At 49.9% G+C, this 22,831-nt stretch overlaps 1 protein-coding gene across 4 annotated transcripts in view; it reads right to left on the minus strand.

Annotated features, from left to right (window-relative positions):
• Positions 1-5,142: 5,142 nt before the first annotated feature.
• Positions 5,143-22,831, minus strand: part of POLR3E (RNA polymerase III subunit E) — a 31,740-nt gene continuing 14,051 nt past the window's right edge. For 3 of the 4 annotated variants that reach the window (XM_060120596.1, XM_060120598.1, XM_060120599.1), the window contains 15 exons: positions 21,373-21,480; positions 20,958-21,007; positions 20,532-20,651; positions 19,136-19,221; positions 18,830-18,874; positions 18,644-18,735; positions 17,547-17,667; positions 14,904-14,985; positions 13,558-13,617; positions 13,310-13,467; positions 12,725-12,786; positions 11,616-12,139; positions 9,222-9,299; positions 6,423-6,548; positions 5,143-5,508 (listed from right to left, as the gene is read on the minus strand). In XM_060120596.1, coding sequence (XP_059976579.1) covers positions 5,452-5,508; positions 6,423-6,548; positions 9,222-9,299; positions 11,616-12,139; positions 12,725-12,786; positions 13,310-13,467; positions 13,558-13,617; positions 14,904-14,985; positions 17,547-17,667; positions 18,644-18,735; positions 18,830-18,874; positions 19,136-19,221; positions 20,532-20,651; positions 20,958-21,007; positions 21,373-21,480 — 1,769 coding nt within the window. In that variant the 3' untranslated portion in view covers positions 5,143-5,451. The remainder of the gene's footprint in view (positions 5,509-6,422; positions 6,549-9,221; positions 9,300-11,615; positions 12,140-12,724; positions 12,787-13,309; positions 13,468-13,557; positions 13,618-14,903; positions 14,986-17,546; positions 17,668-18,643; positions 18,736-18,829; positions 18,875-19,135; positions 19,222-20,531; positions 20,652-20,957; positions 21,008-21,372; positions 21,481-22,831) is intronic. The other variant, XM_060120597.1, reaches the window with a different exon arrangement.

Genomic DNA, 22,831 nt, shown 5'->3' on the forward strand with positions numbered 1-22,831 from the left:
CTCTAGGCGCGTGGGCTTCAGTAGTTGTGGCACACGAGCTTAGTTGCTCTGCGACATGTGGGATCTTCCTGGACCAGGGATGGAACCCACGTCCCCCTGCATTGGCAGGCGGATTCTTAACCACTGCGCCACCAGGTAAGCCCCACCCCATATTTTTAAATAGGAGTATACTATATCTTCCATTTTTACTGAACCATGTATCTTTTAACATTTTATTAAAGTATAGTTGATTTACAATGTTGTGTTAGCTTCTGGTGTACAGCAAAGTGATTCAGTTGTACCTATATATTATTTTCATATTCTTTTCCATTATGGTTTATCACAGGATATTGAATATAGTTCCCTGTGCTATACAATAGGACTTTGTTGTTTATCCATTCTGTATAATAGTTTGTGTCTGCTAATCCCAAACTCCCAATCCATTCTCCCCCACCCCCTTCCTCCTTGGCAACCACAAGTCTGTTCTCTGTCTGTGAATCTGTTTCGTAGATAAGTTCACTTGTGTCATATTTTAAATTCCAATATAAGTGATATCACATGGTATTTGTCTTTTTGTGACTTACTTCATTTAGTATGATAATCTCTAGGTCCATCCATGTTGCTGCAAATGTCACAATTTCATTCTTTTTTATGGCTGAGTAGTATTCTATTTTATATATATATATATATATATATATATATATATATATATATATATAAAACCTTCTTTATCCATTCATTTCTTGATGGACATTTAGGTGGTTTCCACGTCTTGGCTATCGTAAATAGTGCTGCTGTGAACACAGGGGTACATGTATCTTCTTCAATTAGTTTGCTCCAGATACGTGCCCAGGAATGGGACTGCTGCATCATATGGCAACTCTATTTTTAGTTTTTTGAGGAACCTCCATATTGTTCCCCATAGTGACTGTACCACTTTACTTTCCCACCAACAGTATAGGAGGGTTCCCTTTTCTCCACACCCTCTCCAGCATTTATTTGTAGGCTTTTTAATTACGGCCATTCTGACTGATGCGAGGTGGTACCTCAGTGTAGTTTTGATGTGCATTTCTTTAATAATTACCAACGTTGAGCATCTTTTCATGTGCCTGTTGCCATGCCAATAAACTTTATGACCCTTGCCAAACTAATAGAAGAAAAAATGGTGTTTCCTTTTAATTTTGCATTTCTTTTATTAATAAGGTTGAATAGCTTTTAATCTGTTAAAAGCCATTTTTGTATTGTCCTTTGCCTCCTACTTTTCTTATTTAAGAGCTCTAGTGGGGCTTCCCTGGTGGCGCAGTGGTTGAGAGTCCGCCTGCCGATGCAGGGGACACGGGTTCGTGCCCCGGTCCGGGAAGATCCCACATGCCGCGGAGCGGCTGGCCCCGTGAGCCATGGCCGCTGGGCCTGCGCATCTGGAGCCTGTGCTCCGCAACGGGAGAGGCCACAGCAGTGAGAGGCCCGCGTACCGCAAAAAAAAAAAAAAAAAAAAAAAGAGCTCTAGTATTTAGGAAATTCACTTTTGCAATTAGAAATTACAAATACTCTATCTTAATTCTTACCTTGTTACTGGCATTTTGCCAAGCAATACTTTTATGTAGTTATATTAATCTTTAAACACTTTCTTTTTGTGCTTGACGATTCTTTGAGCCATCTGAACTTCGAGTTTTTTGTTTTTGTTTTTATTGTGGTAGAAATACACAATTACCATCTGGACCATTTTTCAGTGTACAGTTCAGAGGTATTAAATACATTCATGTTGTGCAACCATCACCACCACCATCCATCCCCGTAACACTTCCTCTTTAAAACTGAAACTCTATACCCATTAATAACGCTGGGAGGTGGGATCAAGATGGTGGAGTAGGACCCTGGGCTCACCTGCCCCCACAAACACATCAAAACTACAACCACATATAGTCTCACTGAGAGCCATCTGAAGACTAGCAGTGTGGCTGTTCTACAACCAAGGCTGTAAAAAAAAAAAAAAAAAAAAGAACCACACAGTCTGATAGGGAGAATTGATGTAGTCCAGGCCTGCACCCATAGCAGGTGACCCAGAAGAGGGGATATCACAGGGCAGGTTCAGGGATCCGCCCTGGGGAGCGAGGTGTTCAAGCCACATATTAGGCACCCCAGCCCTGGGGTCCGACACTGAGATGAGCCCCATTAGCTGGCTTGACAACCGCTGGGTCTTAGCAGACGGCTGGAAGTAACCAGAATTCTGCTCTTGAACAGCATGCACACTTGCTTGCTCCCAGTCCCGGAGTGGAGGCTACAGATTGAAGACCACCTAGTGCTCTGGCTGGCCTGCCAGGACCACCTCAGGGCACCCCCAGCTTGTACCAGGCTTTGAATCAATGTCTGCTCCAGTCCTTTGCCCATTTTTGAATTGGGTTATCTTGTTGAGTTTTAGTTCTCTATATAATCTGGATATTAACCTCTCATTAGATGGTATGATTTGCAAGTATTTTCTCCCATTCTGTGGGTTGCCTTTTTACTCTGTTGAGTCTTTTTTTTTTTTTTTTTGTTATTCTCATTTATTTATTTATTTATTTATTTTTTTTTTTTTAATTTTTTTTTTTATTTTACAAATTTAATCAGTTATACATATACATATGTTGAGTCTTTTGATGCATAAAGTGTTTAACTTTTCACCAAGTCCAGTTTGTCTACTTTTTGTTACCTGTGGCTTTGGTGTCATAGCAAGAAACAACTGCCAAATCTGGTGTAGTTGTTTTCTTTCTTTAGTTGTTTTCTTCTAAAAGTTTTGTTATAGATCTTCCATCCAGGTCCTTGATCCATTTTGAGTCAACTTTTTCTATGATGTTACGTTAGGGTCCAAACTTGCTCTTTAGCATGTGGGTGTCTAGTTTTCCCAGCACCACTTGTTGAAGACTGCCCTTTCCCATTTGACAATATATATGAGGGTTTATTTCAGGGCTGTCTATTCCATTGGTCTATTTGCCTTTGATCACTGTAGCTTTGTAGTAAGTTTTGAAATCAGGAAGTGTGAGTCCTCCAGTTTTGTTCTTTTTCAAGATTGTTTTGACTATCTGGTGTCCCTTGAGATTCCATATGAATATTAGGATGGGTTTTTCTATGCCTGCAAAAAACATCATTGGGATTTTGATAGGGATTGCATTGAATCTGTAGACATTTTAACAATATTGACTCTTCCAATCCATGAACACGTGTTTCCGTTTGTCTTCTTTAATTTCTTCCAGCAATGTTTTGTAGTTCTCATTATACAAATCTTCTACCTCCTTGGTCAATTACTAAATATTTTATTTTTTTTGATGCCATTGTAAATAGAATTGTTTTTGTAATTTCCTTTTTAGATTGTTCCTTGTTAGTGTGTAGAAATGCAACTGATTTTTGTGTTGACTTTGTTTCCTGCTACTTTGCTGAACTCATCGGAACAGACTTTTTGTGAAATCTTTATAGTTTTCTACATATAAGATCATACCATCTGCAAACATAATTTTACTTCTTCTTTAACAATTTTTTTCTTCTTCTTGCCTAATTGGTCTAGCTAGGACTTCCAACACTATGTTAAACAGAAGTAGTTACGGTAGGCATCCTTGCCTTGTGCCTGATCTTAGATAAGAATTTGGGGGCCTAGTACATGCTGAAGTTTAACCCTTGTGTTACCTCATAAAGATTTGATATAATTCAACTATGATAATCCCTGGCCCTTTTCTTCTCTAATAATTGCTCTGTTGCAATTTCTTTCCAACCACGTTAAGTAATTTATATTTTCCTTATGAATCATCTTATTCCTCTAACTTTTCCCATCTCACTATCTATACAAGCTTGTGCCATTTTCCTTCACTGGTAACTACGGAGATATCTTACTTTACATTCATTTTTTACCTCATTTTGTTTTTAAACATTTCCTATGTTCTTTATCATTTTCCTAGCTATTTGAATTCAATGGTTAACTCATCTCTATTTATTAGTGTTTAAGGCTTTGACTCCCTACTGAGCCTGACTCCCCCAACCCCTGCCAGTTCTGCTCTGCTCCGTCTCTGCTGTACCACAAGGGGCCTCCCCCTTGGTAGTATTATATGACAGCTGGACACAATCCAGAAAAATTTTGTAAGTTTTACTTTTCAGACTCATATGTTAACAATTAGAACCAAGAACATAATATACAATCAGCCTGCTAAACTACATTACCAAATATTAGATGTTTCTCTTTTTTTTTTGGTGGGGGAGGTACATACACATAGACCATCATCTAAACTTTCAGATAGTAGTGGCTCTATTGCCCAAAATAGACCATGGCAAACGTCTTACTGTAGCAAAATTTCACATCTAGCCCAATCCGGCTTACTCCTATTTTTTCCTAATCCTCTAAGGGCTGCACTGTCCAGCAGTCAGTAGAGCCACATGTGCCAAGTACTTAAGCTGTAGCTAGTCCAATTTTGAGTGCTGTAAGATACCAGATCTTGAAACCTTTGTACCAAGAAAATATTAATATTTTTTATTACATGTTGATGTTTTAGCTATATTAGGCTAAATCAAATACATTAAAATTTAACCAGCTTCTTTTTACTATCTTAATGTGTCTACCAGAAAATGTTACAATTACATATGTGACCGCACAGCACTACTGGGCAGTACTGCTGGTTCTCTTCCCTCCGGTGTACATACAAGGCTTTGAAACCAGAGAGCATTGCCTTCTTGTAACCATCTGAAGACAACAGCACCATGATGCCACGTTAGTGTTAGCATTTATTTTAAAAATACACAAAATATAAATTCTTTACATCAAAGTGTGATGACCTCACTTATACATTGTTCCATACTTACCTGGTTTTGCTTGCATCCTGTGCAAACATTAAGAATAAATGGATTTGATTCTGATTTTTTGCTATGGTTCATGTAAACAGTTGAGACTGCTACATAAAGTAGGTTTGTTTTAAAAGGTAAAATGGCCACAGGAAACCAACAGTAAAACAATTCAATTTGGTTGGTTTGTTTAACGAAATTGGCAGAAGTCTTAGCAGATAGATAATTGAAGACTTAATATTGGCTTCTAGGCATTTTAAATATTAAAAACCTTGAGGTTTTCTTGTAAACATAACCTAGACCTTGTTGGCATTAAGTATGAAAGTAAAATATTAAACCATGATTTTCATCATCCTGCCCATGTCAGTATACACTCTCTTTATTATGAGAATGAAACCAAATAATAAACAAAATACATCAGGAATTTCAAACTGTACTGCAGAGAAGGTCCCAGCTGGTCTCTTCTGGGAGCGGTCTAACTTAAGCTGACCCTGCCACTGGCTGAGTATGATCCCCTCTGTCCACTGGACAGTGCAGTGCCACAGGCCACGAGATGGTCAGTTCCTCTTGCTCCAAGTCTTCTGAAGCAATCGAGACTCTACTTCCACCTCTGCTGGCTCTGCCGTCCTTCCTTGGGCTTGAATTCACTGGGTTACTGGTTTGCAACTATTGTCAAGACTGTACTGTCCCTTTAAGGTACCACATGCCGCCATAGCTTACACAGCAGTCCTATGAATAGAGAAACATGTCAAGGGCAGACTTTAGCAGGAAAAGGAGCTACTTACATCCTGTGCAGAATATCAAAACTTGATTTATGATTAACGGAGAGAACACAAATGGGAGATCAGAATCTGCCTGACCATGACACTGTGGTCACCGCCCAGCCTCCTCCATGTGTGGGCCTCAAGCCCCTCCTCTCCTCAGGGGTTATCTTAAGAGTGAGGGACTGTCAATGAATGTGCTCTATAAATACAAAAACTGAATAAGCTGACCAGAACAAAAGTGCTGCATAAATAGCATCAGCATCTATGGACCTGGAATATAAGAATACTAGAATACAGGGAATTTGTCATCAGCTTTCAGTGTTCCAATGCTTCTGCAAGTATGATATTTGTAGCACAGAGTCAATTCATAAAGGCATTATAGGGAATGCTTAACAGGAATTAAGTATTTTCATATACTAGACAAATGATATATTCCTTTTTAAACTAAATTTATTTAAAAATTGTTCTACTAAAAGCAAGTAGCACAAGAGTTAGTATGTGGCTATGGCAAAAACCATGAAAGTGGTACACGATTCAAAGGAGTGGGGTAAGGATTCTAACCTAGGCCCTGTCACTGTAAAGGATGACTATATTTTTTTAAGATGGAGCTTACATCTTATTCAATTTAGTCTTTTTGCATATACCAACCACACTGATGCCAATTATCTGTTGCTGAAGACCCGACTGGCTGGGGAGGAGTCCAGAGGAAGCCTGATTTATAAACACAGCAGTAGGACAGGCACGAGACTAGGTCCCTTTCCACACAGTCAGCCTCTATCTAAGACACGGAGGAGCCAGCTGTGGGCGCCCTCGGTCTTAAGCTCACAGTCAGCAAAAGCCTGGAGCCTCCGGATATTATTATACACAAAATGGATGTACCTTTAGCACTTTATCCACCTCCTGTTTACTCAGATCTTCTCCACACTCCTGAGTCAGCCGAGACTGGATCATGTTCCGGCGTACCCGGTAATTTTTGGAAAAAATTTCAAGCAAAACCTGTCGATGCTTTAGTAGCAAAAACATGTTATTATGGGAAATAATCACCTAAAAGAGAAACATCCCCGAACAAGAAACCCAAAGGCTATGCCCCTAACTCCACGCTGCAGTCTTTGATCAAAGTCCTTGTTCAGGACTTCTGGTTAAAGACAAACACGTTTGGCCAATTTGTCACCTCTTAAGACCCCAATAAAATGAAGAAATAAAGGTATATGCCCACAAGAACAAAAACCCAGTGAAGCATCGGCAGAGGATGAGTGATTCAGACATACTTTTTCGTGATTAAAAAACAGGAGTGGTAACTGATTCTGCAGGCAGGTGAAGCCACCATCTAAACTGCGTGAAGACAGAGAACAGGATGAGGAGTGAGTGGCTTAAAGTCCTGACACACAAGACAGGATGCCATGAAAAGCATTACGTCCCAAAGAAAAACTAAATAGGAAGGAGAGAGGATAGTCAAAATCCCCACCCCCTGCAAAGTACAAAAGGTATTAAATGAGAGAAAAAAGATTTGATCCACTGGTTCCAACATATGACCTAAGAATTCCGGAAGAACAGAAAAAAACAGGTACAGGAATTACAAATCTATCACAGAACTTCATAAGAATGACTCAACTGTCCAGTACAGTAATAATCCACACCAGGGTGCATCTGGAGTTGCACTGATGTGCTACATGAGTGAGGAAAACCGTAGTTTGGTTTAAGGGAAGGGCGTGGATCAAACTGAAAAGACCAAGGAACAGAGTGTCAGTGCACAACAGCTCTGAAAGCTTGAATACAGTGGAAAATGATCTTAAATTCAGAGGAAAATAATTTGCCCTCCAAAATCCTAGTCCCAGACAAATAATAAAACCTGAGGACAAAAGAAAGCCATTTTAAGACATGGAAGAATGCAGACAACTCCTCTGTGCCCTTAGAAGCTAAAATTAAGCAACAAGGAAGACAAAAGATTGCAAGCCAGCAAGAGACATGGAGCTGGTCCCGCTGGAGAGGCATCCGGGGAGTCAGACTCAAGAACGGTACTACTCTTGGTATCTATGTGTTCAGAAAACCATGTAAGTGAAAATAGGAAGTAGTATAAAGAAGAAATGATGTCAATTATATTTCAATAAAGCTGGAAAAAAGAGGAAAAAAAAAAAAGAAGAAATGTAATCGTAGATACTACTGGTATTTGGCTCTACAATGAACAAATTTCCAGTCATGATGCCATAAGCATTGATATATGACTTAACAAAAGAATTGTCATGGGCCTCCCTGGTGGCGCAAGTGGTTAAGAGTCCGCCTGCCGATGCAGGGGATACGGGTTCGTGCCCCGGTCTGGGAGGATCCCATATGCCGCGGAGCGGCTGGGCCCGTGAGCCATGGCCGCTGGGCCTGCGCGTCCGGAGCCTGTGCTCCGCAACGGGAGAGGCCACAACAGTGAGAGGCCCACATACCGCAAAAAGAAAAGAAAAAAAAAAAAAAAAAAAAAAGAATTGTCATAACACATCCCACACCTGTCTACATTCTCCCATAGCTGAGAACTACATCCTCATCCACCACAACAGGAAGCCCACTGATAACATCAAGTTGAGACATCAGAGAGCAGGATAAGCACGTTTTGCAAATATATAATAATTTTTTTAAATGGAGGAACTCTTTTGGTGGTATCTTGTAGTTAAAAAGTGACTGCCTCTGAGGAGTGGGAATCAGGCAGGGCAGGAGATGGTTTCCCATATAGCTTCAGTCTTACTTATTTTTAAGAACATGCACTTATACTTTTTTCTTTTTAATTATTGGAGTACTTCAGGAGTAGGAAACCCAGATGCCACCTATTCTGGCCAAAAGCACACAGAGACTGTTCCAGTTTGCTCTCCATCTACGGCACCATCACAGAAGGCCCTGCCCCTTTGGTATTCTCAGCCTGCCTGTCAGTCCCCTTCTAAGAGGCAAAAGGGGACACAGAACTCAGTGGGGGCCTTTGCTCACTCCCCTTCTCCCCACACCTGAGGGATACGACCTGGAAAAGGACAGATCAATTGGAGTTTAGCAATTAAATCTTAATCTTTAAAACTCAGGCAAGCTTATGATTTAAGGAAAACTTCTGGACCTCAGGTGCTGCTGGCTGCATTCATATTCTGTTCACTGGACACCCGTGACCCTTCCTGTCTTGGGTGTGACTAGAGGCAAAACGACCAATTTCTCTAACCTGAGATCTGATCCAGCACCTGAGATCCGATAAGGCATCCTTTTAATTCCTACCGCCATCAGCCACCTGAAAAATGTGGTCCATCACAGGTTCACAAGCCTGCCTGGGCATCAGAATCATCTAGAAAGCTTTGCAGAAACTTAAATACCTAGGACCCTACCCCATCCCTATGGAACTGAACTGAATCTCTGAGGTCAGTCCTGGGAATCTCTGTATTTTTTAAAAGGCGATTTTGATGCCAATGGTCCAGACTGGCATTTGGAAACCACTGGTTTTGGCTCACACTACTGGCACATCCAGCATGTCTGAAGTACACAGAGACACAGAGCCAGAATATTTAAAATTGGGGGCGGCTGGAGAATCTGAAGTGGACACAACTGCACTTTGGGTCTCCCCAAAGGTCTAACCCTCTGCAGAACACCGACCTGCTCCTGGGGAGGACGGCAGCTCAGGGGCACTGCAATTCACAAACTGCAATTTTGTGGTCACCTCACCTGGTCACTCATGTCTCCAGACTCCCAGAGGGCGAACACCTTCTGCTCATCCGGGGAAGCAGCCGTCTGTGGGGGAAACTGACCAAGGCCCAGGTGTGAGCCGGCCGATCTCGTGTTCACCACCTGGACCCTCCCTCCCCCGGGGCCCTCAGTCTGCACCCGCCCAGTTCTGGGAACAGAGTTCCAGTCCCAGCTCCTGCCTCCCACCAGCCGTGGGCCGTGGGCCGTGGGCCGCTGCACACCTGCCTCTGCATCCTCCTCCTCACCAGCCGCTCCCCGCACGCAGAGAGGCTCCTGTGAGGAGCCGGACGCATCGGCCCGCGGCCCGCGGCCCGCGGACATGCTCGGTAAGGCGGGGAGGAGGCTGCTTCTGTTTTTCCCATCAGCCTGGCATTAGCTCTCCTCTCTGCTTTAACATCCAGCGTCCTCCCACCCTAAATATCAACCCTCTGACGTGTCCCGAGAAGCATCCCACCCCCATAACTCCTTAGGAATATCCTGAGGATTCCTTTCAATCCCTCCCACAAGGGCCGTGCCCGTACAGGTTAGAGGGGCTGCCCGACCCTAAGCGGCCCGTGCCTCGCAGCTCAGCAGCGTCCGAAGTGGGCCGAGGAAAGGGTGGCCCAGGCTCCTGGTTCCTGGAGAAGGGGGACGGAGGAAGGGGCGCCTGGTGGAGTGGCACCGCAACACAAGCCAGAGTAACAGTTCCTACCACGTAGAGCCCCAGGTGGGGCTCTAAATATACAGTGTCATTTGCTACCAGAGAGGAAGCGAGGCGTTGCTGCCTCCACTCCCCATGAGAAAAGCTCGGTTCGGAGAGTTCACTCAGTGTCTGTGGTCACACAGCTAACAGGTGGCAGAACCAGGAGTTAAACTCAAGTCTTTGCAAGTGTACTTGCTCTCCCTGGGCCTCAGCTCCCTTGTATAAAGAAAAACAAGGCTGGACAGGAACATTCCACCTTGGACATGACCGTGATGCAGGATCACGGGTCCCGAGGGTGGCCCACTCCATGCCCCTCGCCCTCTATCCACTCCAACAGCACAAGATGGCCTGGCTAACATCAGGCAGGCACCTCTCCCTTGCCTGGCTCAGTCAGTCAGCAAAAGGCGAGTCTGCAGATAACCGGACCCGTCTACTACGTGGACAAGGGTGGCTCCGAACAGGGCAGGGCCCCCAAAGCCCAGTACTTTCTGTAGAGAGCTCACCAAGGAGGCTCCTTGCCACGAGGGCCAGATCCCCCGGGACACCCCAGCCAACCTGGGACCCAGGGCCTCTCGTCCTAGTTTCTGCTCCTCACGTACACAGGGATGGGCCTTTGCCTCACATCACCCAGGGGTGCAGGTGCTTCTGACCTTAGACTGCAGACGTCAGCGCTCCCTTGTTAGGAAGCAGACACAGCCCCACCTCACCCCACGTGCTGCCAGGTGTGGACAGAGCCTGGGAGAGAGAATGACGGGCAGAGCCTCCCTGGGGCCACAGCCTGGCATGCTTCACCCTCAGCGCAGGGAGGTGGTCTCCAAGGGTCCATCTGCTCTTGCACTTCCTCCCCTCTAGGGCCCCTTCCAATGACGGGACAAGAAGCCTCGGGCGGGGAGGGCCGGGGTGGGGGGTGGGGTGGGGTGGCCCGCCCTGCACCTGCAGACTTGGCACCAGAAATGCTAATGGAAAGGCCACAGGGCCACGCTGGTCAGCCAGCCTCCAGGGCAGGGAGGCCCACCGGCAGGAGCCCAGGCACAGCTGGGGGCTCTGGTGAGAGGGCCAGCTCATCTCAGCTGAAGCAGAAAGGATTTAAGACTTGGAGCCACTGTACAGAGGTTCAACTTCCAGCTCTATCACTTCCTGGGTATGTGACCTTTAAACAAGTTCATTCTACTTTGAAACTCTGGCTTCTTCATCTACGGTTGCAAGAAGATCAAATGATACTAGAAGTCAAATCATCTTGAAAAACGGCAAAGCTGACAGGAATGAGGGAGGTGCCGGGACAGGAGGGGGCTAGACCCCGGGACGGAGAGCCGGCGTGACCAAGGAAGGCCCTGCTGTGTGCCAAGCCAACAGGTGATGGCCTTCAGACTCCCACTCAGCCCTCACCAAAGCCCCTTGACACAAAAACTAACATTCACCCACTCGAGATGAGGGTGCAGAGCGGAGAGGCTGACCAGCCCAAGGTCACACCCAGCAACCACGTGGGAGCCGATATTCACACCGAGGCCAACAGTCTCCCAGGTGCCCCTGCCCCGTGCACCCTACAAACAGCTGTTTCCCCCAAAGCCGGCAGGGCTCAGGCCACTCTGGTACCAGGTTCTCTCCACAGCCACTTTCAGCCAGGAAAGATGCTGCCGACCCAGGAGCCCTCCGAGGGGGCATGTGCTGCCCGTCCAGCAGGCGCTACTTACAGGCACCAGTATCTGCTTGCAGCCGGCGGCCAGCACCGTTTCCTGCAGCATGCGGTCCGAGATGCCGCTGAAGAGCATGTGGCCGGGGGGCAGGCTGGCCAAGTGCAGGTTGAAGAGGCGCTTGAGTTCGCTCAGCGTGAGCACAAACTGTCTCTGAAAGGTGGCCTCCACGAAGGCCTTCAGTTCCCGGGCCACGGGGGTACCAGCAGAGCCTGAGGGCGGGTGCCCGTTGAAGCTGTCCCCGCCTGCCCCCCGCGCAGCAGGCAGCCCGTTGGCCAGCCTGCTGTGGAGGCCACCGCCGGGCGAGGTGTCCATGGGCTGCTCATCCTCCGCCCCCTGCTCTTCCTCTTCCTCCCCCTCCTCACTCATGGGCTCCTCCTTGATCCGCACAGCGGGCAGGACCGAGGACGCCCGCAGCTGCTCCTTCCTCCGCTGCAGCTCCCGCTCCAGCAGCGCGTGGTTCTGCTGGGCCTGTCTTTTGGCGACTTGGACCCGCTGGTCCCCAGAGACCTGCCCAACAGGCCCTGCGGAGAGACACAGGGCTGCTCAGGACAGTAGGGACCGTACAGGGAAGGGCCTGAGATGAAGGGCCCCGGCCCCTCTGCCCCACAGACGTTCCCTTCCATCCTGATGGGGACACCCTGCTGACCAGAGGAAGGGGACAGGGAAAATGCAAGCCAGCTGGCACAGAAGCAAGCGGCCCAGCCTGCCTTTCGCCCCCACCTTACCCAGAAGGAATGTGGCTACCCCAACAATGAGGGAAGAAACAGAACCAGGAAAAGCAGATTCCCACATTCAGAGACCCCAGCCAGGGTGGGTTACTGCTGAGTCCCTGCCACCGGCATCCCTGCCAACCCAAGAGGGCGAGAAATCTCAGCAGCCTGGAACCCAGACACAGCCCTGGAACCCAGAAGCCTCAGTCCCTGAGGCCAAGGCTCTGCCACTGGACAAGCCTCCAGCTGAGGGAAGAGGGCACAGAAGGACAGCCAACAACGAGCCACACCCCCTCATATCCCCCCACAGGCTGAGCCCTGACTAGTTCCAGAAAAGTACCCCTTCTGGAGCCAGTGTCAGGGTTAGGGGCCCACCCAGCCAACACCCCTCCACACCTGATTGTCCATCCGGCTTCTTTGGCATGGTTTCCTTCACAAGATTATAAACTTTTTCTAATCTGAAAAGAAGAGCGACCCTCTTAACTTTAAACCGTGTCCCCTCACGTCACCTGCCTCCCAGCAGAAACACCCCCTTAAGCCCTGGACATCCTAGTCCCTGAAGACGCCGCACGCCTGGAGCTTCGCCGGTCTCTCCCGGCGGCTCGGAGCCCCACGGCGGGGGCGGGGAGTGCTGGCCAGCCCTCCCTTCCCCAGCTGCTCCCCCGCCAGCCTGCCTGGGGCCACACAAGCCCCCGCTCCCGCTGCTCAGTGCTTTCCCCTCCTTCCCGACCCTTCAGAACAGACGCGGGTCAGTTCGAGTCAGCTCGGATCAGCAGGCGTGTCTGTGCCAGGTCTCTGCCGGGGGGATTCTGGGACCGAGCAGCAAGGTCCACCTGAGTGGAGGAGGGGTGCACACAGCCCCAAATTTGCATTCCTGCCCCAGATGCAGCCAGGCTGTGCTCCCCGCTGGAAGCAGGTGGCTGGGGACAACCTGGTGTTCCTCTGCCTGGCTCCCCCTCATCCCGCCCAGCAAGCTCTTACTTGGCCTGGATGCCCGTCCACAGCATGTGCTGCCGCTGGACCACATCTGGATGCTTCTTGATGAACTCCCCGTCATACGGCAGTATGAACTCCCAGCCCTTGTTGATCCTCACTACGGCCATGTGCTCTAGAAAGTCCTTCACGTCTTCCGCGCAGAGCTGGGGAGAGGGGGGCAAAGGTGAGGCACGCCCAGCCCCCATTCCTCCAGTAGTGGGGCCGGGCCTCGGATCAAGAAGAACTTCACTTACTTTAGTGACCGCTGCCACCTCTTTCCTTACCACCCACCGGCTCTGCGTGAACTTCCACATCTAAGGGAGAAAAAGAAGCTTGTTTCCAGGAGGCAGGGATCCTACTAGGCCTGTCCCCAAAACCCCTGCTGTTGTCCTGGGAGCCTGGGATGAGGGCACAAAGCGGCGGCTCTGAGCCGGCCTGGGTGTCAGGCAGACTGGGTCTGGGTCCCGGCTGAGGGCAGTCACTTCAACTCTGAGCCTCCATCTCCTCCTCTGCAAAGGACCTCCTGGGCCACCTCTTCCAGGAGGGCAGCTGGACCCACTCCACACCACAGAAGCTCCCTGGGATGGGGGATACCTTGCCCGTATGTCACCTACAACTCAGATTTGACTAGACCCTCTCCCAGACCCCCAGATGTGATGGTGTCTGCGCGAACAGAGGAGGGCTCACAGGCAGCTGAGGGTGAGTGGCACACGTGTGGAAGGCGAGCCTGGGAGTCGATGCCACTGCACCCGGACCCCCAGAGACGAAAATAAGCCACACAGGTATCTGGACGCTAAGTACCCACAGGAGCTGGGACCCCCAGCTGGGAAAAGAGAAAACGGAGGCACTCTCTGAAACAGCTTAAGGGCTGCCTGGTGTGATCAGGTCTGCGCATGAGCTCACCAAGGTCACCACGGACAGCTCCAAGGAGACAGATTGCAGCAAACTCAAAGCACACTGCCAAGGTCAAGGGAGGCAGCGCAGGTCCCAGCAGCTCAGGGGTCAGGCCTTTGGGAGGGATGCCTTGGCTGGGACTTAAGCTCTGAATAAGGGCTGGGGGCGCAGACAGGGTGACGGGGTGGAGGCGTGAGCCAGCTCAGGAGCTGCAAAAAGCCCACAGCAACAGTGCAGGAAACATGCACGAGGAAAGCGGTTGTGAACTGGGGAGCGTGAGCCCCACTCAAAGAGGGTGCTGTTTGGGGGTGCGGGTCCAGTGGTACCAGACTGTCCAATTATTCATGACGACAGAAATCTAGTTTGAATCATGACTGTGATTTGTAAAAACAGACAACTAAGTCAACATTTTAAAAACACCACTCAGGTCAAATGGCTCCTTGGCCAGAATCTACCTATGGGACTCCAGTTTGCAACCTCCAGGCTAGGAACTCAAAGGTTCTTATGAAGCTGAAGACTCCAGGGTCTGAGAGGAAGGAGAAGAAAGGCACAGAGTCCAGAGCCCTCCACTCCCCCCAGCCCCACCCTGGCCACACATACCTGCTCTTTGCCCACTGCCTGGGCGAAGGTCCGGGACGCTCTGTGCTGCCCCAGTCCTCCTCCCATGATGCCCCAACCCGGGAGGCCAGAGAGCCTGGGCACTTACAACAAAGTCTCGGCCCCTGCAGAGCACCTCAGCAGGCACGCCGCTGTGAGGGCTAGAAGAGTCCTTGGGGTACAGGATGTCACTGCCAATGAGACAGGGTGGCAGGTCAGTCCCTGTCCTCAGCCCCTCTGCCCCCCACCCCCTCAGGCTCCGAGTGGAAGCTCAGGCCTCTTTCCAACACAGGCGAGTGCTGGCCTGGGCCCCAACCGCTCCCCTCAGACCCTCCCCTTTTCCCTGGGAGCCTGGATCCAAGAGTTCTTCCTCCTACCCCTTTCCCAACGGCCCCCTCACACACTGGCCCAGCCCCAAGGGCCCTGACATAGTCGGAGGGGCCAGGAGCTCAGAGACAGACAAGGTGAGCCCAGGACTCTGGCAGACAGCAAGTCCCACCTGTAAAGCAACACACAAGGCCTTACCACTGGCTGAAAGGGAAGGGGGGAGCAGCGTGAGCTGAGGCAGGAGGGGTCAGGGACTGCGATCCAGACAGACCCCAAGCACGGGTGAGGCTGAAGCCTTTGGAGAGAATGGGACCAGCACTCAAGGCTCAGGGACCTTCAAGGGCAAATGAACAGGCACCAAGGCTTAAAAGTGTCTCCTGACCCCAAGTCCAGACGCAGACCCTGTTGCCCAGGAAAACACACACGTCCCTGGCGATCCGTGCCCGGGGCGCCTTTGCTCTCCCCGCCCCACTCGCCTCCTCAATCTCACCTGGCAGCCAACTACTACTTTCCTTCAAGGTTGAGCTCTGTGTCCACCCTTCCTGCAAAGCTCTACGGGACAGGGCCCTGGCCCCATCTCTGCCACACAGAGAGGAGGTACCCACTAAGTACATAGTGTGGTCCGTGCGCTGGGCTGTAATGGTGCCTGCCCCACCCGTCCCCCCGGCCCACTTTCCTGAGGACAGGGACAGCACTGAATGAGAGCACAGTGCAGGGCACAGGACAAGCCGTCCAGACGCATTTACTCAACAGATGGGAGCATCCTGTATCACCTCCTCACAGGAACACCGAGGGACAGGGCATGGAAGGACCACTACCCGCGGGTGTGGCAGAACACACAGGGCCCAGGAGGGCCTACCTTCAAGTCCCAGGGACGGGCAGACCATAAGCTGAATGGGGCAGCAGCGCCAGGGCATGAGCGGTGCTGGGGGAGCTCAAACCCCAGCTCGGTGGCTGCCCGGCTGCCAGACATCTGGCAAGTCTCCGTGCCTCCTCTGGGCGAGCATCCTCAGGGGGCTAATGGGATGGTCCCTCCTGGATTTCATCCATCCGCAGCATAAATACACATAAGTGTCCCATTTAACAAGTGATGTGCCATCACGAAGGTCCTCGTAATTAAACACTTGTGTCACATAAGACAATAGCTGCAAGGACCCACAAGGCATGCTGGGCATCGTTTCCCAGGGAAAGGCCATCACCATGTGGCAGTGACATGACTTTGCACTTCACTTGGCCAACCATCTGTGAAATGATGGACTTTTTGCAATGAATAACTTTTTTAAAAATTTGGAACAATTTACATTTTGACAGATTGTTCACTGTACCTCACACTTTCTAAAAAGTGAGTATTCAAGTATTTTATATTATACAATTTAGAAGTAATATAATTCAAGTGTGCATAAAACATAGCCACACCGTATTTACCAAGGGTCTACCATTTGCCGGGCATTATACTGAGTACCAGGGATAAAGGGAGAGTCAAAACAGACAGTCCCTACCCCTAGAAACTGACAGTCTAGGGAGGAGGCAAGGTCTAGAGGAGGAATCACAGGAGGAGAGAAACTACTGAAGGACAGCAAGCCACAGATTCAGGACCTATGAACCCCAACAGGATACATAAAAAGAAATTCCCACTTAGGCCCATCTTAACGAGCCCTGGGAAGCCAAAGCAAGAGAAAATCTTAAATGCAGCCAGAGGGAAACGAAGGAACATGTATTAGACAGACAATAAAAACAATGGAAGTCAAACTGCAATGAAATTACGTTAGTGTGTGGAAAGAAAATAATCAACCTAGAATTCTATACTCAGTAAAAAATATCCTTAACACAACATTGTAAATCAGCCATACTTCAATAAAATTAAAAACAAACAAAAATATCCTTCAAGAACAAAGGTGAAATAGACATTTCCAGATAAAGAAAAACCAGAGAAATTCATCACCTGCAGACCTTCACTTTAGCAATAGGAAATTATCACAGTTAGGAACTCAGAGATGCCAAAAGGAATGATGAGCAAAATAAAAAGGCAAATACATCAGCAGATCTAAAAAATATTGACTGGATAGTATAATGTCTTATGGGATTTAAAACAGAATTAAAATATATAAATACAATGACACGAGTTGAGAGGAAGATAAATATAAAATACTCTAAAGGTCGTTGAATCGTCATGGATGAGGGTAAAAAGCAGCAACTAATACTAAACTGTGAAATGTGCAGGGTAATCACCAAGTCAAGAAAGGATAACTTCCAAGTTAGTGGGGAAAATGGAATAACAAGAAAAGAAGGTAAAAATGAATATAAAATGCAATGTAAGCTGGACAAATAAAAAGCACTAAGGTAGACTTAAACCCAAAACATCAGTACTTAACATTCAATTTAAATGGGTTAAGCGCTCCCAACTAAGGGGCTAAAATGAACTTACCTCTTCACCACCCAGTTTCCTTGGACTAACATCGCCACCTTCTGGATACCACGCAGAACAGCCACAGAGTCGATGGAGGGGCCCAGGAGGCTCATCAAGTTGGCAAAAGGCATGACCTTCACTGAGGAGGGCACAGGAGACATCAGACAAGGCAAGAAGGGCCTGGGCTCACATAAGACTCCCAGCATGACAGTGCTAACAGTAACAGCTGGCATTCACTGGCTGCTTACTCTGGGCAGGCACCCGCCTCTCACTGAGCCCTGGAGGAAACACCCACTGGAAGACCGAGGCGTGCCTCATGAGGAAGACTCAGCCCAGGAAGGTTTCAAAATTCACCCATGATCACTTGGCTAGTAAGTGGCATGGCCAGGACTTGAACCCAGGCCATCTGGGTCCAAAGTTCATGCACTTCATCACCGTACTCTGCTCTCCCTGACCCGAGCCCCGAGCCCAAGTGAAGAAGGGGCAGGGCCTGGGGAGGCCCCGTGTCTTCTGCAGCAAGGCCAGCGGCCTGGCTCCCCCTGGGAGCGCCCCTCTCCACTCAGACCTCGGAGCCCCTGGTGCTGGCACCTCAGAAGAGCCCAGGGCCTGGGACTCCACTCTGAGGTTCAAGGCTCACGTCCACCCTAAAGGTTCTGGCCTTCAGCATCCCCACGGTGCGGAGCCTGGCAAGGGCGCCACAAAGTAGTGCAAGTGAACGCGCTTTGTTGTGAAAATGAACGTAGCTCACGTTCACATGCAAGGCTCTGTACAGTCCCTTTAGAGGCCTCACCTCTGAATCCTCACCTCAGCCCCATGAGCTATCTTAGTCCCTTTTTATAGATAAATAATCTAAGGCTCAGGAAGGCCAGTGGCCTGCCCAGGCTCACACAGCAGGGGAGTGGCAAAGGTGGCAGGGACCTGCAGCCCATCTGAGGTAGCCCGCCACCAGCTCTAGTGCGCCTTCCAGACAAGGCCAGAGCCGTAAAGCTGGGCGGGCTCTGGGTAGTGGGGCCTCTGGTCTCGCCCCTTGGTCCTTAAGTCTTTCGTAACTCCACTTCCCCAGGAGATGGCAGGACTGGGGCCCCCCAGACGGCAGGGCAGGGCTGCCCACTCACCATTCTTCATCAGGATCTTGATCTGATCAGCTAGGGGCAGGGTGCGCAGCTGGGCCATGGACAGGACATTGCTGGGGGCCACGGGTTTTTCTCTGTTGAAAACAAATGCAAAGGGTTAGGAGGCCAGGGGCGCGTTAGGGGGTGGGAAGGGGAAGGGGGGTGAAGGCGTTCAGCCCCTCTACTCACTTCTCCTCCTCCTGGCTGGGAGGCATCAGCATCGTGAGGTACTCACTGTGGCAGGAGAGAACGGGGTCAGCAGCTCCCAGGGCTCTGTCCTTGTCCCACCCAGCCCCCAACCAGGCTGTATCCAAGCCCCCTCAAACTCCCACACCCCCTCCTGGCCCTCTCCGGAGGATGATGGGCTACTCCACATCCCTCCCCCATGTTACAGAAGGGGCCACAGTCCCAAGGGAGGACCCACAACAGAGGGACCCTCCTGGGGCCAGCGTCGGGCTCAGTAGCCCTCAGCAGCCCTGGGCTGGCCAGTCTCACCTGGGTGACTTGACAAGCTCTGTGTTCTCAACCCCGCTGGAGCCCTGGCACAGCAGGTACTGGCGCTCATGCTCAGAGCGGCTGTCCTGTTGGGGAGGAATAGGGTGTGAGAGGAACCTCAGCCAACATTCCAGACCTCCCTCTGTGATCCAGTTCTCACCCCTGCATCACCTTCTGCTCCAGCCACCCACTGTCCTGCTCTGAGGCCAGCCACGGGATCAATCCAACCTCCTGAGCATGGCACTCAAGGCCTCTGCGATGTGGACTCAACCAACTACCTTCCTGCCTTTATGACTACACAGCCCCAGCACCCACGCCTCAGTGCCCTGTCTGATACAGGAACACTGAAAGCAATGATAAAAATAACAACTAACATTCACTGAGCATCTACTATGTGCCAGGCCCTGTTCCAATGGCTGTATACATACTCTAACTCATCTCATCCCCAAAATAACTATGAAATTAGGTACTCTTACTAGTATTCCCATTTTACAGATAAGGAAACTGAGGCTCAGAGAGATTAAGTAATTTGCCTAAGGTTACACACTAGGAAATAGCAGAGCTTCTGGAAGTCTGACTGACCCAAAGTGTAAGGCTCTGTCAACACAAATCTCTTTCAGAATAATCAGGGGCTGCTCCTCTTCCAGAAAAACGCTGCAGAGCCCTTGTCTATGGTGTCTTTGTGAGCTAACATTCAATTGCTTCCCTTACTCAACACACAGTTTCGAGGACTGCGCTCTAAGTCAAGTACAGTAAAAATCACCCTTGGCAGGTGCACAGTGAACTCAGCCATGGGACAGGTGGCTGATTCTCCACGGAGCAGCCGATGAAGCGTCTAGCCTTCATTCAGGACCCACGATACTTAAAAGTATGTAACCAGGGCTTCCCTGGTGGCGCAGCGGTTGAGAGTCCGCCTGCCGATGCAGGGGACATGGGTTCATGCCCCGGTCTGGGAAGATCCCACATGCCGCGGAGCGGCTGGGCCCGTGAGCCATGGCTGCTGAGCCTGCGCGTCCGGAGCCTGTGCTCCGCAACGGGAGAGGCCACAGCAGTGAGAGGCCTGCGTATCGCAAAAAAAAAAAAGTACGTAACCAAACACAGCCTCACTGAGCCCGGCAAGATGCTCACACTCACGGAGTGCCTGGGGGGCCACAACCCCCACCAGTGACGTGGCAGACTCACTCCCTTGGGGCACACAGTAGGTGGGAAGGGAGGACAAACTGCTCACAGGGCTTAACCTCTCTCCCTGTGGCACTACCAAGTGGCTACGACTGAATCTGAAAGAAGTTAGATATGAGACAATGAGGCCACCAGGTAACACTTCCAAGGCACTGGGGCTTTTCTTCCAGGACCCCACCCTGGCCAGTGTCAGCACCGCCCAGGGACCCCAGCTCACCCTCAGGCCGTAATAGTGCAGGTGGACCCACGGCTCCTCAGCATGCTTCTTCTGCAGGAACTCATAGGACTGCACACGGCGCTGGCGGGCCTGCTCTGACTCAGGCCGGGAGAACCGCACCTGGTTGGGGGGGTGGGGGGGACGGGCGGGTCCACAACCTCAGGCCTGGGGCGCCAGGAGGCCAGAGAACCTCACATCTGGGGCATTTCCCACTGCCACCCAATTCAGGCTGGGCAGAGGTTCAATTATCCCTCCAGGTAGCCCAGCAAGGAGGCTCTAAGGCATGGACTCTGTTTCTGTCTGTTTCGCTCCAGAGCCCACGTTCTGTGCAGACCCCCCCCCACTCCTGCTGCTTCCAGGAACCTGAGCCACAGAGCTGGCCCTCCTGCCTCCCAGGCTGCACTCTCTCTCGGGGCCAGAGCTCACCGTGATCTGCTTCACATCTTCTTCTGCCTCGTCCTGTGAAGAGTCTCCCGCTGCAAAAGAAAAAGCCTTGCTTGCAGCCTCTGTTGGAGGCTCTCCACCCGTCCCACCAGGCAGGTCTCAAGCAGCGGAGCCTGTGAATTCTCCTTCTGGACCGAGGTAGCTGCATTAAGTCAGTGGTTTTCAATTAGGGGCAATTTTGCCCCCCAGGAGACATTTGGAAATTCAGAGACATTTTTGGTTGTCAAAATTGTGGGGGTGGGTGCTACTGGCATCCAGTGGGTAGCAGCCAGGGATGCTGCTAAGGATCCTGTAAGCCGTCCCTTTCATACTTCTTCCCATGACCAACCTATCCTGCTAACATATACAGACAGACAGACAGACAGACAGACAGCAGGGCTGGGGGTCTAGAGCTCACCCTCATTAGCTGCCTCCCTCTCACGGTGCTTGGCATCTGCCTTATCCAGGTAGGAGAAGCTGGGCCGCAGCTGCAGGATGCCATGTAAAGGTGTCAGGTGGAGCTCACCTGGCAGAGGAAGAAGGGCTTGGACCTGACTCTAGGAGCTGAGGCTGACCCACACAGCTTGGCTCAAGGGAGCTACCAAGGGCCCCAGACTCCCCTAAAGGCCTCGGCTCACTGACAAACCGCCTCCCACCTCTGCTCTAGCCCCCAGTCCTAGAGCCTTGGGACCACCAGGCCGATGGCCATTCCCAACCCCATCTGGCTGTGCCGGACACAGGAAGCACACAAACCAGATGAAGACATGAACGCAGACTCTTCCACCCAATGTCACTTCCTTAAGGCTTGCCTGCAAAGCCTCCTCCTCCGGCATTCAAGGGCCTCCCGACCCCGGTCCCCACTGCCCTCCCGCACTTGCTTGGTCCAGCCACGCTGAGCCGCTCATCCACACCACAAATGCCCTGCTCTTTCCCCCCCGCCAGGCCTCTGCCAGACCACCCTCAGCGCCTCCCTAACCCCACACACACCCAGATCTCTTCTCCTCATCCTCCCACCTCTTCCTGTCAAAATCCCACCCGTCCTGTTAAGAAGTTGGCTAGTGCAAACGGGGCTGGAGAGGAGGCCTGGCGGAGCCCAGTGGAGGAGTGTCTACGCCGTCTCTGGCAAAGATCGTGACTTTCTCTTGTGAATCAGACCTGTGCACTGGGAGGCAGTGCAAAGGTAATCAATTTCAATCAAGCCAATGTAGCCTTGAAAGAAAAGAAATCAGACAGACACTAAGGCTCTGTGGAAGCTCTCTGGGACTCCAGAGGGAGCAGAATGCTTGAGACGAGAAGTAAGTAAGTGACTAGGCCTGGCTGCAAGGAATGTGGCTTTAAAGAACTATACCCTTGAGACTTGGGTTCAAAATAGAAGAGTATAGTTATTTGACGTTACTTTTATTCTATCACAGTTTATTTCCTAAGTGCTCAAATTTCATTTATTGCTTTATAAGCTCTAAATACTTATAGAAACCTTGTACTTTTTAATAGCTTTACTGAGATATAATTCACATACCATATAATTTACCCATTTCAAGCATACAATTCAATGTATTTTAACATATTCACAAACTAGTAAACCAGCACCACAATCAACTTTAGAACATTTTCATCACCCCAGAAAGAAACCCTGTACCCATCATCAGCAGTCACTCCCCATTCTACTCTCCTCCCAGCCTATGGAACCAATCGTCTACTTTCTGCCTCTATGGGTTCGCCTATTCTGGACATTTCACATGAATGGAATCAGGTAACGTGTGGTCCTTTGTGCCTGGCGTCTTTCGTTTAGCCTAATGTTTTCAGGGCTCACCCATGTTGGAGTGCTCATCAGTACTTCTTTCCTTATTATGGCTAAACAACATTCTAATGTATGGCTA

Source organism: Mesoplodon densirostris, chromosome 16, assembly GCF_025265405.1.
Source record: "Mesoplodon densirostris isolate mMesDen1 chromosome 16, mMesDen1 primary haplotype, whole genome shotgun sequence".
NCBI lineage: Eukaryota > Metazoa > Chordata > Mammalia > Artiodactyla > Ziphiidae > Mesoplodon > Mesoplodon densirostris.